General features: G+C 44.5%; 1 protein-coding gene across 1 annotated transcript; it reads left to right on the top strand.

Annotated features, from left to right (window-relative positions):
• The first annotated feature begins 6,583 nt into the window (after window positions 1-6,583).
• On the top strand, window positions 6,584-12,087 carry ALG11 (ALG11 alpha-1,2-mannosyltransferase). The gene is made up of 4 exons (XM_062020465.1): window positions 6,584-6,628; window positions 7,616-7,849; window positions 8,862-9,793; window positions 11,694-12,087. The coding sequence occupies exons 1-4, from the start codon at window positions 6,591-6,593 to the stop codon at window positions 11,963-11,965; spliced, it is 1,476 nt and encodes a 491-aa protein (XP_061876449.1). The 5' UTR covers window positions 6,584-6,590; the 3' UTR covers window positions 11,966-12,087.
• Window positions 12,088-12,705: the final 618 nt, after the last annotated feature.

Below are 12,705 nucleotides of genomic sequence, written 5' to 3'. Positions count from 1 at the left end.
ATTTTTGTGTCTGCTGGAATACCTGATGATAATTCCCTATTACATCAAATAACACCAGCAGCCTACAACAAGCAGTGGGGAAGAATTCAGGTGGAAATGTCAGATAGTCTGGGATGAAAGTATCAACACAAGAAACTGCTACTAATGTCACACCATCTCTTCCATGCAAATAGATGCTTTGAAAAACATCTAAGAGAAATAGCAATACAGAGTAAACCTCTTTCTGTTTACAGACATTTTTAATTGAGTATTTAACACCTGAATTGAAACATATGCAGTTAAAATCCTGTTTCCATATGCAGACAGCTTTTCTCAGGTTGTTTTCTGTGGCATGCTCATCATAACTCAAACTCACTGTAAAAATAGTGTTTGTTTATTGCATGAGCACACAGAAACTGGAGACATTTTGCTCCTGAAGAAAGTGTTCTTGGGAGCCTGCAATTGTGAGAAACAGAGATTACAAAAAAGCTTTCTGACAGTGAAAGGGAGGGTTTTTTCAGCTCTCAGAAACCCTGTCATTTCCAGAGTTCACATTAGTCTCTTCTCCAGACAAAGAATGTTTCTTCCAAGGACATGTTTAGTCAAAACCAATGCATTCTGCAGCTCGGTATAAAAGGAGCTAACTATCCTGAGAGTTGCTGAGCAACCTTCTGAGATTTATTAATTGCCCTCAATTCCTAGGAAGCACAGATGTTAATCCATGGAAATTCAGGCTCAGTTCATTTATCATTCCCTCCTGGTACCTCTGCTCTTTGAAAGAAAAGGTACTGAAACAGGGATCTATTTTTAAGCAGCCTTAGTTCACCACCCAGAAGAGAATCTTTGACTGAATCCATCCCATGGGAAAATCACCGACCTTTCAAGCTTTCTTCATCTCCAGAATAGAAATAAGTCAGGGGAGGTGACGAGGCACAGTGTCTGCATCTCTCATGTCTGGACTAGCCAAACAGTCTCCTCCAATAAATGTAACTCCCTTCTGTCCTGCTCTGCAGCCAGTTTCTGGCTCCCTTCCTTTCTCGATCAGTGCCAAGGAGCCAGACGTGAGCACAGAATGCAAATCCTGCCTCATCCCGGCCTCATGTGAAACAGTCTGGATTTTCATCCAAGTAGCACTCTCCCTTGCTTCCTGACCCAGGCAAAAAGGAGCACACAGAAACACACGTGCACAAATGCACTTCAAACAAGTTAGTGCACAGCATTTTTTTTTCAATACACGAACACTTTAAAGTTTGATGATGGCAGTGCCCTCCTCAGTCAGAATTTCACACTGTGAAGTTTTGCAGCTTCCTGAGTAGTTTCATAGTTGAAACTTAACACAGATGTTACAGTATGACTGTGAAAGAGTTGGTCCCTCGTGATCCCCTTCATGTCCTGTGCAGGTGTAGATCACTACAGAGACATTAGCATGTGCTATAAGGCAGACAAAAAAGCAAGAAGGGTTTGGGTCTGCTCTTACACACCCTCAAAAATAGTCCCCAGCCCCTCACGAATCCAGAACTTCTAGGTGAAAAAGCTGGGACCTGAGGTGAGTCTTCATGGGTTTTTTTGCAAGCTTGGTGATATTATCAGTAGGGCTACTAATTTCTGCGTATGCTCTGAGATGCTTGAGCACATTTCCTTCCCTAAAATATGGTACACATTTTGATTTTTCCTGCTAGTGACTCTTTAGAACTGACAGAAGCATTCATGGGAGGTCAAAACACTGGCACAATCTATAGGACTAAATTCCAACAATGGAACTAATTTGTTGTCTTACGTGGTCTTTGTCTGCCTGGGACAATTTGTGTGAAAATAACCTTCTGTTAATCACAAGCTACAGGTTCAACCTGATTAAATTGCCTGGTGATACAAATAAACGTGGCTTATAGGAGCTCTTGCAAAAATTTCTGTGTAGATTCAAAGTTGCTTAATTCTCCATTGCTTCTGCCAAAAATAAAAAAGGGCAGCTTTTGCTCATAGGTACATGGTACGAGCACCCATGCCCCAGAACATCTATCTCAAAAGTAAAAAGGACAGCAAAGGACTTTTCCTACTAGAATGGCCTGTATGTAGCAACTGTACTGTTTCAACACATCAGCAAAAATAACCCCATGGCATTTTGTCCTCGCTCTACTAGTGCCACGATTTATTTCCAATATTTGTTTTTAGCTTCACAAGTATTTAGCACACAACTGGTGCAACTTTATTTCTGCCTCCTGTTACCATGCAATGAGGAACAAATGTACTGTAACGTTCAACAGCCTATCACAAGACACGTGCAAAAAGAAAAACAACTTACTGTGTATATGAATGATCTAAGATTTCTTCTGCTAAAAGCAGTCCCAAACATTTTGGTAGCTAAGACAGCAGCCCTGCATAAGACTCAGTGCGTGTTTCTGAAAGAGTCACCAACTGTACAAGAAAGGATGAAAGACCACATGACTGTCATGGGAATATCCTTACACGTTATTAATCCTGTTTCTTTGTGTTATTACTTGCCAGCGGTTAATCTGACGTGGAGTATGAGAAAAAGGGAGTTACAAAAATATACTTTAGAAATATCTGAAATGCCCTGCAGGCTTGCAGAGAACACACTGCGAGTGGATTCTGTGCCTTGCTCCCAACGCCACTCACTTCAGAAGGCCTGTTTGCATGGATTTTCTGTCCTTCAGAGTAAGGACCTTAATAAGGAAAGCAATTAAAATTGACAAGAATTGCTTACAGAGGCAGCAAAAGATTAAAAACTTGCTACATCTCTGGGAAGGTGAGAACAAAGCCGGCTTCATGACAAACCTGGTTTAATTTTGTTGGCATGTCAGCCACGCGGAATTCCTACAGACAAGGCTTTTCACAGCGTTCTCACTGCTGGAGTGGGAACACCACAGAGAGCTCAGAGCTGCTCTTGCTGAAGTTCCTGCCAAGCTCCTGAATGCGTGCATACAGTATCTTCAGCTACATATGCATGAAGGTGGGAAAGTGGTGACAGCTCTATTAGTCTGTGTGGAACATTCACACATTAAAGGTATCTCTTACAGTCAGTGAGGCTGCCAGCAACACGATTTTCACATTGTTCACGTCAGAAGATGAACAGACTGGGATTAAAGAATTGAAAGTATTACTATGGCTTTTTAAACTACCACTAGATGTACTACAGAAAAAATAAGACAACTAAGATGACCAAGAGATCAGAGTACCTCTCCTGTGAGGAAAGACTGAGAGAGCTGAGACTGTTCAGCCTGGAGAAAGCTCAGGGAAGATCTCATCAATGTATATATGAGGGGAGAGTGCCAAGAGGACAGTCAGGCTCTTTCCTGCAGTACCCAGTGACAACAGGCACAAACTGAAACACAGGAGGTTCCACATGAACATCAGGAAACATTGTGAGGGTGACTGAGCCCTGGTACAGATTGCCCAGGGAGGTGGTGAAGTCTCCATTGGTGGAGATATTCAAAAGCTGACATGAGACTGGGCAATTGCCTCTAGGTGGCCCAGCTTAGGTAGGGGGCTTGGACAAGATGACCTCTAGAAATCTCAGCCAAACTCAACCAATCTGTGAATTATAAATTATTAGAACTGAGGAAACTGTTTCAGATAGTTTTCATCACACAGATTTCTCCCTACAAGTAAGTGAACACTGCTTCCACAATAAAAATAGACTTCTGTGAGAAGAAAACCATCTGAGATGACTACAAATACATAGGAAGAGCTGCAGAAGAAACAGGGACCATCAAACAAAACATCTTCTGACTGCAAAGTCAGGTCTGATGAATTTGTGCCAGGATTGGTAGAGGTTTCAAAATTATCATTTGGACTTGTGTGACAATTTGTGTCTACAGCATCTCATGTAGGCTTTGGGAGGAAAAAAAGAAAACAAGACACATCTAAACCAAGCAGAGTACAGGCAGATGCACTGCAATTTGTCATCACATCCTTTTCTATCTCACCTGATTGTTGTGAAGAACTCTTCTTTTCCCCAGTTCAGCATTGGTAAGGATCTGAAAAAGTTATCCAGACCCAGAATATCTATTTGTTTATGCAGATGCTTTGTTACAACGTGCCTGAGCTACAACATTATCAGTAATACACTGCCTGCAAGAACATCATGTTCCCTGGCATACTCAACCTGAAAATACTCATCAAGAAATGATGGAAAGGAAGGGCCATGAAGCTTTAAAATAAAAAAGGTGGGGGGGAATCTAAATCAGAGAGGGCTGTTCCTACCAAAAAAATATTCCCCTATCTGTTGTTTGTCCTGGGAGCCCAAGCAAGAGAAGAACGGTACCTATGAATCATTCTCCCAACAACTCCTTCCATTTGCTGTCACTAGCAAAATAATGTGACTGTATATGCTGTGCAGCACTAAAGCTGGACAGCCCATCTGCACTCACGCCAAAATGTCCGTGTTTCAGAAGAATGCCAGACCTCTGTCCCAGGCTAGCAACGCTGTGCACACAGAGCATACCTAGGTCTAGAATCAAGTCTGAGGCTCGCCCTGCCGGAAAGCTCATGTACTGCATATTTCTGACACTTGAGACTGAAGCACTTGCACTGAAATCCCTATTTCAGTACAGGTAACCTTGGAATGAGCCTTGAGTGGAAAGAACAAGTTCTGCTGTTCTAATCACATGAAACTAAAGGCTTTTCCAAGTACTTTTGCTGTATGATTTACCAAAAAGAGAGGTGAATCTAAACCCAAACCACTGCGTCTGCCATTTATGGCCGAGGCATCTCAAAAGCCAGGTATGTAGGTCCCTCCCTCGTTAATTAATCTTCTTGCTTCTTGGAACTCTTCAGCACTACTTAAGACTCGACTCAATTAAGCTATGGCTAACCTGTGATCCTTCAGCTTCATAATGACACACAATCTAAGATTCATACCTTCTAAGGGAGAAGTCATAAGCTCCTCTTCAAGTCAGTGGGGACACAAATTTTGCTAACTGAAATAGCTCAGACTTCTTGTTCCCTAGAAGAACTGTGCCTCTTCTCTGAACCCAGACAATTATCTTCCAGTGCTGACATTGCAAAAGAGGTGCCTTTAGTTGACAGATGTGAATCCAACAAACAATCTCTTCTGCAACACCCTATATGTGTCTCAGGTAACTGCTCTACCGTGGAAGAGGAAGAAGATTAAGGGAAGGAAACCAGTGCCTGTGGCACCCTGCTTATGAGACCTGTCGGTTCAGAAATAAAATGTAAGGTCATGCTGCTGGACCTCTCAACAGAACTCTCCCAGTTTAATTGCTTACATAAAGGCAGAGATGCTCTGTTAAAGCTATAGCCAGTGGTATTTGGGACGATGAAGTGATTTAAATAAAAATACAAGTAAAACAAACAATAAAATTCTAACTTTGAGAAGCTGACATATTTCCAATTCCATTCCCACAAAGTAAGTCCTTGTGAGTGGAAAACTCAACCCAGTCAGGTCAGATTCAAATAATGATTTCTTAAGCTGAACTCCTCTCACTCCTACTGCAAATGAGACTTTGTTTCTGCTTCAGGCTATAACAATGGCCAAATAAACTAATGACTCATCATTTTCCAGCCAGCACTCTCTTACAAAGAAGACATGAGATGACCTTCATAAACATCCCAAACAGCTTCAAGACCTCAAAATGCACAGGCATTTATGACATGAAAGAGATCACACTGACCTCAAAGAGGCTGAAAGATCATACGTTCTAGAGAGGTTTTCTTTACAGAAAGTATGCTTGAAATACCCTCAAATTTTGGACAGCTTCAACCCTGCAAGAGAGTGGGGACCGAATTACCTGGATCAAAGCATAAAAGGGAAAAAAGGCATCTAGGGATGTGACGAGCAATCAGAAACATTTTGGCCTGTTCTGCCTAAGCCCCTCCTCACCTGGCAGTTTCACTCGGCCCTTAGCAGCATCCGGGACAGCAGGATGAGCTGCTTAACATTTTTTCCGAGCCATTTTAGCAATACAAAATCTTGGTGTTTTAGCATTTTAACAACCAGCACCGTTCAGTCTTATCTCTACACTAATCCTCGGGTCTGTGCAAACCAGACAAAGCAGGAGACAAAGCGAGTGAGTCAGGGACAACCTTGACATTCTCCAGCGGGAATTGTCACCTGTGACTGTATTCACGGGGATCCTTAAGACGGCACCGGGCGCGAGGTACTTTGGACAATGTGCCCTCGGCCCCACATGCAGGACCTTAGCAGAAGGCACTATTTACTGACTACATTTGCACGTGGATACAGGAACAAAACCTGGTCGCAGAGGAGTCGCTGCCTCATCTACTCATCCCGCAGCCCGCCCTCTCCTCGGCACACCCCGCCCGCCCCTCGGCACACCGCCCTCCCCTGGGCACAAGGAGCCGCCGCGGCCAGAGGCAGGGCAGCACCGCTGCCCGCCCGCGCCAGCCCGGCCGCACTCATTCCGCCACCCGCCCTCAGGCCCGGCCCCGGCCCCGCCCCGGCCCCGGCCTCCCCGCCCACTCGGCAGGCCCGCGCCGCTCCTGGCCCCGCCCCCGCCCGCCGTCTGTCTCCCGCGGGAGCCAATAAGAGGCTGCAGCTCCCGCTAGTCCCGCCCCACGCCGCGCGGCCGGGAGCGCCCTTCCGCCGGAAAGGCGTGGCGGCCCGCTCCAAGATGGTGGCGGGAGGGTGGTGTCTGTGTGGGCTCATCAGGTACCGGGGCGCGATAGCGGCCGTGTCTGGGGGCGGCGCGTCCCGGCAGCCGACAGGGAGGGGAGAAGGCGGCCCCGAGCCGCGGCCGCGCTTCCCCACCCGCTGTCTCCCCCCACCCCCCCGTCAGGCTGGGTGAGGTGGGGCAGGTCCCCTCCCTGCCCGGCGCCTCGCTGTCCCAGCGGCTCTGGAGGAGTTCATAACGTGCCTTGCCGCTTCCTTACCCCAGAAACAGACGAGCTTTTCTTGTCAGGCGCGGCTCGGCGCGGGCAGCCCCGTTAGTGCCGAGTACGCGGTGTTTGTCACAGCCCGTAGCACAGCATGCGGATCCAGGCCCCGCGCCTCGGAAGCTCTTCTGTAGGCTGAGAAGAGACTTCTGTGAGAAACCTCCCGTTCCTCCGTTAGGAGATACCTCTGCAGGGAGGCAGTGGCGAGTAGAGGGAATGACCACGTCAGAAGGTGATTCAGAGGCCTGAGGAAGGAGGGCTCTGAGCACAGAAACTAATCTCTTCAGAATCCCACAGGAATGGGAAACGCGGGCTAAGGGTCACACACTGCAAGCTGGCCCTAAGTGCACCAAAGAAGTTCACGTTGAGACAGGCCTGGACACGTTGAGTCCGGGCAGCCTGGACTGAAAAAAGCTTCCAGGTCTATTTAGGCATCACTTTGCTGGTTGTGTTTTGCCAGATGGCATGGAGCCTTTCTGGTGTGTATAGCACGTGGAGATAAATACAGATCTGTGGCATGAGTAAATGATTGTGAGGTAACAGTTGGGAAGAAAAAAAATCTTTGGCCAAACCATGTGGAACAGTGATTTATTACACCCTCCCCCATAATTGTTGAAATGTTGCACAGGTATTGATGATTTCTAAGATTAGAAGGATTTAAGAACTGTTGAGCTTCATGTAGCTATAAGCCCTTCTCTCTGCATCTAATGCATAGTATTTCTGGAAAGCAATTTTGTATTTTAAAATTTCTGGTTTGTTTCAGATTGCTGTGCTCATTGTTAATCCCTGCATTATTTCTAAGTGGAATTTTGTGTGTCTGCTTGGTGGTGCTACTGTGGGGAACCCGGCTCTGGATACAACAAAGGAAAAAACAGTTGATCTCAGCAGGAAAAGATGGAAAGAGGCCATTGGTGGTTGCTTTTTTTCACCCATATTGCAATGCAGGTGGTGGAGGAGAGAGAGTTTTGTGGTGTGCCATAAGAACGCTCCAGAAAAAGTAAGCATATATGTTTATCAAACACTGTATTTCATTCTTAGCTACTGATGCTACTATTTATGCATATTTTGGCATTGTACATATTTAAATGGGTATCATTAATCTACTGGGACATGGCAGTGCTAGGCTTACAATTGGACTCAATGATCTTAAAGGTCTTTTTCAACCTGAACAATTCTAACAACTTCTACTTTGTTTTTCTTTTACCTCTGGATTTCACCTGGTTGCACCTTTCCACTTCATCCCTTTACCTAGATTTTTGTATTTCCTGCTGTGGCATCTCACTTGTGGAATCACAGAATCATTTCAGCTGGAAGAGACCTTTAAGATCATCAAGTCCAGCCTTTGTCCCAGCCCTATTAACCATTAGACCATTTCCCTAAGTGCAACGTCCAACCTTCTGTTAAACACCTCAAGAGACAGTGACTCCACCACTTCCCTGTACAGCCCATTCCAATGCCTGACAAACCTTTCAGTAAAGAGAGTCCTCTTCATATCCAGCCTGAACCTCCCCTGGTGCAATTTGAGGCCATTTCCTCTTCCTCTTTTATCACCGTTGGAATGGAACTTTGTATAGGCATAACTCTGCAGGAAATAACTGATAATCTTGTTACTTGCCTTTTGGAGCAGGAGGCAAAACAAGTTAGTAGCTAAAGTGGATTTAACATTGGCGCATCCAGTGGCTTGCAGAGTCATCTGCATTTTACTCATACTGTGCACTAGACAGACATCTTCTAACATAAGGCAAGGTGTTCATAAGTTGGTAGAATACTACTGAGCTCCTGTGTTCTACTCAAAAATATTCCTCAGGCCCTCAGCCATATGTTTTTCTGTAGATCAGAAAAAAACCTGGGAATATAAGGAAAGGAGTGCTTTGGTTTAAAATCATTGCAGAGCTAGGCAGGCTTTTGTTCTTACATGCATTACAATTTTGAATGCATAATATTTTAGTTTCTTGTGAAGAAATGCAAAGAGACGAGCATACCAAATTGGTTTTGTTTGTTTCTTGCAGGTACAGAGACGTAACGTGTGTTGTTTACACTGGTGATAGAGACGCCACCGGGGAAGAAATAGTAGAAGGCGCTTTCAGAAGATTCAGTATTAAATTAACTCATCCTGTGAAGTTTGTATTTCTAGAGAAACGCTACCTTGTGGAAGCTTCTCTTTACCCTCACTTCACTTTGCTGGGACAAAGTTTAGGATCAGTGTTTCTCGGCTGGGAAGCTCTTCTAAAGTGTGTTCCTGATATTTATATTGACTCAATGGGTTATGCCTTCACGCTTCCCCTCTTTAAGTATTTAGGAGGCTGTCGAGTTGGGTGCTACGTCCATTATCCCACTATCAGCACGGACATGCTCTCTGTCGTTAGGAATCAGGATACCAGGTTTAACAACGCAGCCTTCATTACAGAAAATCCTCTTTTTAGCAAAATTAAACTCATCTACTACTACCTGTTTGCTTTCATGTACGGATTGGTGGGTTCCTGCAGTGATGTGATTATGGTGAATTCTTCTTGGACGCTAAGTCACATCCTTTCCCTCTGGAGAGCTGGTTCTTGCACTAGCGTTGTGTATCCACCCTGTGACGTTCAGACCTTCCTGGATATTCCCCTGGAAGAGGAAAAGAGCACTACTGAACATTCCATTGTTTCCGTCAGCCAGTTCAGGCCTGAAAAAGATCATCCTTTGCAAATCAGAGCCTTTGCTAAACTGCTGAAAGAGAAGAGACTGAAGCAGCAGCCCTCATTGAAGCTTACCTTAATTGGAGGCTGTCGGAACCAGCAAGACGAAGACCGTGTAAATAACCTCAAACGTCTCTGTGAAGAGCTGGGAGTTGGTAATGATGTGACCTTCAGAGTGAACATTCCCTTTGAGGAGCTGAAGAGGCACCTGGCCAAGGCCACCATCGGCCTGCACACCATGTGGAACGAGCACTTTGGGATCGGTCAGTATCTTCCCTTGGTGTTCAGCCATTTGTCCCAGCTGGGAGGAGGGCTTCAGTCAAGGCTCCTCAGTGTAGGTGTCTTGAGAACAGAGGTCCGAGGTCCGCATGCCAAGCAAGTGTCCAGCTCCCATTCTCCTCAGAGGCGATCTGGTTGAGGGCCAGTTCAGATGAGGAACCACTAGGTGCTACTGTGGTGCAAGCTGAAGAGCTGTAGAGGTCTCAGACTGTTAGCTATGGGCATACTCCAGTGACTCAGACAGCTAGTCCCACCTGTGCTGCCCAGGATGCCCTGCCCAACCTCCAGCTGTTGCCCTGCCAAGGTGCTGATCACCCTGAGGTCCCTTGGTAGTTTTTTCCACCTTACCCTGATGCCTTCCCTACCCAACAGAGATTCCAAAAGCAGCAGGTTAAGCACCTCAAGATTGTGATACGGGGCTCCACTGACTGCAGGGTGAGCTTAGACACGGTTCATGTGCATAGAGGTTTTAGTTTCAGAGCTGCTGTTTCAGAGGTATAAGTCTCCCACAGATTCTGTCCCTTATTTGTAAGGCCTATGCAGATGCCACCAGGTATCCTTGGTAATTCCTTTGCAGCAGGCACCTGTGCTAAAGCAATTAAATCATGTCTGTCATAGCATGGAGCAGGATGCAGAAGGAAGCTGGGACTAGGGCTGCAGCATGCTCTCACACAGCATTAAGGTATTTGGTTCAGTTTATTTGGATTAGTTGAGCCTGACCTTGAAAGTGAATATCAGATTGCCCATCCAACCATAAACCTACAGCAGGGTAAGTGTGCAGCCAGGCAGATGAACACTGTAGTTGGCTAGAATGTGACTAAACTGCAGTTAATCTCATCAGACTTTCTTAGAATAGAAGCGAGGTAGGTATTGGGAGTAGTAGTTTATAGTCTGTAGGAATTTGGTGTAAAAATCGCACTGTCTCCCAGAAGTAACTGCCACAAAATGGAAATAGTGGCTTCTCGTGTTTTTTTCCCCAACAAAACAGATTAATGAAATAATTAAAAAGAAAACCCCACAAAGTATACAATTACACCGTGATTTTGAATTTCAGTATGATTTCATCTTAAACTTGTTCAGATTGGAAAAGACCTTTAAGGTTATCGAGTCCAACTGTTAACCCAGCACTGCCATGAACCTTTTCCAATGGCTTTTGACCTGTAAAAACACCTTCCAAAACTTTGGAGCACTTATGTATGGTTGGCAATTTTTGAGCTTGGGGAACTCGTGAAAAATCAAATCAGAACTGAGAAGAATCAGCAATTAAAGTCGTTTCTAAGTCTGTTCTGGAACCGTGGATGAGGATGTATACATTATATGCTATTCCCATCCCACTGCTTTTGGCTGAGCAAAGCTTACTGTCAGACTCCTATTTCACTAAAACTCCTTCCATCAAAAATGCAGATGTAGCAGTAACAATTTTTCCTGGTTTGTCTCACTGAGTTGTCAGAAGCTCTAAAGACTCGTTAATATGCAAAATATTCAACTCCTGAATATCATCTGATTGAAATGTGCTTTGTCAGCTTTTCTCTCAGGAGCTTTCTAACTGTTAATAGTCTTCAGTGTGAATGAGAAAGTGGAGTTACATTCAGCTCTGATTTTTCATTATTTTTTGCAGCTGCCACCACACCATAAAACCAATGTTCTGTCACAGAGCAGAACAGAACCATGCAGTGCTCTGTCACAGAGCTACCTTCTGTGTTTATCTTCACATTTGTTTCAATATCTAGTGCTTTTTTTCACTGTATATACTGGTGATGTAACAAATTTTACCTGAGCTAGGTTATAACTTAACCAATTCTGATTCCTAATTTCAATTTTGTGATTAAGAGAAACTATCATTTCAGTGCACATTTATATCAGCATGTTCTGTATCTTTTACAGGAGTAGTTGAATGTATGGCAGCTGGCACAGTTATCCTGGCTCACAATTCTGGAGGCCCCAAGTTAGATATTGTGGTTCCTTATGAAGGACAGATTACGGGCTTCCTAGCAGAAAACGAGGACAGTTACGCTGAGACGATGGCTCACATCCTCTCTTTGTCTCCTGAAAAAAGGTTGGAGATCAGAGAAAACGCTCGTCGCTCTGTGCACAGGTTTTCCGACCAGCACTTTGAAGAGTCATTCCTGTTGTCTGTGGAGCAATTATTTAAATAAATGGATATGGATAAAAATCTATATGAATAAAATTATCTTTTTATATCTGTGTGTCACCTGTAAATAGCTCTAATCTATGATGCCTTGGTCCCATTCAATAAAGAGATTTTTTTTTTCCCCTTCTCTCGGGGTATCTGCTTTATGCAATACTGGTTTTTTTTACTGGGAAGGAAATGCTCCTGCAAATTTAATGTGTTGGCTACATGACAGTACGATGCACTGCAAAACCTGCTGGATTCACAGAACCTTTGTAGTTCCTTGGTAACAAAACTACATAGAATCACCGAATGGTAGGGTTGGAAGGGACCTTTAGAGATCATCTAGTCCAACCCCCCCTGCAGAAGCAGCTTCACCTAGATCAGGTCACATAGGAACTGGAAGTTCTTTTATTGACTGATGCTTTCAGTCTCCACCCCTTTTGTGACTCCACCCACAGTTGCATTTTTTTAAAGTCAATGCTTTTGTTTGACACCTTTTGTACCCCAAAGATTTTTTTTTTCCCAGAATCTGTGGCACATTTTCGATTTGCTGCCCCTGTTGTGTGGCAAAATTCTGTTCTGTGGTATTTTCACTGTGGTTCTGGAGATGCCATTACCTACATCAGTTCCTTTAGGTCAATCATACGGTGGTTTTGCTAGCTTGCATTTTAGTAAGTGTGATAATTGCACTTGTCTATGATCCTGACATTAGTTGTTTCTTCTTGCAGTGTGACAACTCAATGGTATTTTTCCAGTCCTATT

This window comes from Colius striatus, chromosome 1 (genome assembly GCF_028858725.1).
Source record: "Colius striatus isolate bColStr4 chromosome 1, bColStr4.1.hap1, whole genome shotgun sequence".
NCBI lineage: Eukaryota > Metazoa > Chordata > Aves > Coliiformes > Coliidae > Colius > Colius striatus.
The sequence above is the reverse complement of the archived record's forward strand: the minus strand, read 5'-3'. Positions and strand labels throughout refer to the sequence as shown.

What these genes read in the sequence shown, in the direction of transcription:
- ALG11 (XM_062020465.1), top strand. Translation starts at nt 6,591, where the DNA reads ATGGTGGCGGGAGGGTGGTGTCTGTGTGGGCTCATCAG. An exon ending in ATAAGAACGCTCCAGAAAAA is followed by an intron (nt 7,850 to 8,861) that starts GTAAGCATATAT and finishes TGTTTCTTGCAG; the next exon opens with GTACAGAGACGTAACGTGTG. An exon ending in GAACGAGCACTTTGGGATCG is followed by an intron (nt 9,794 to 11,693) that starts GTCAGTATCTTC and finishes TATCTTTTACAG; the next exon opens with GAGTAGTTGAATGTATGGCA.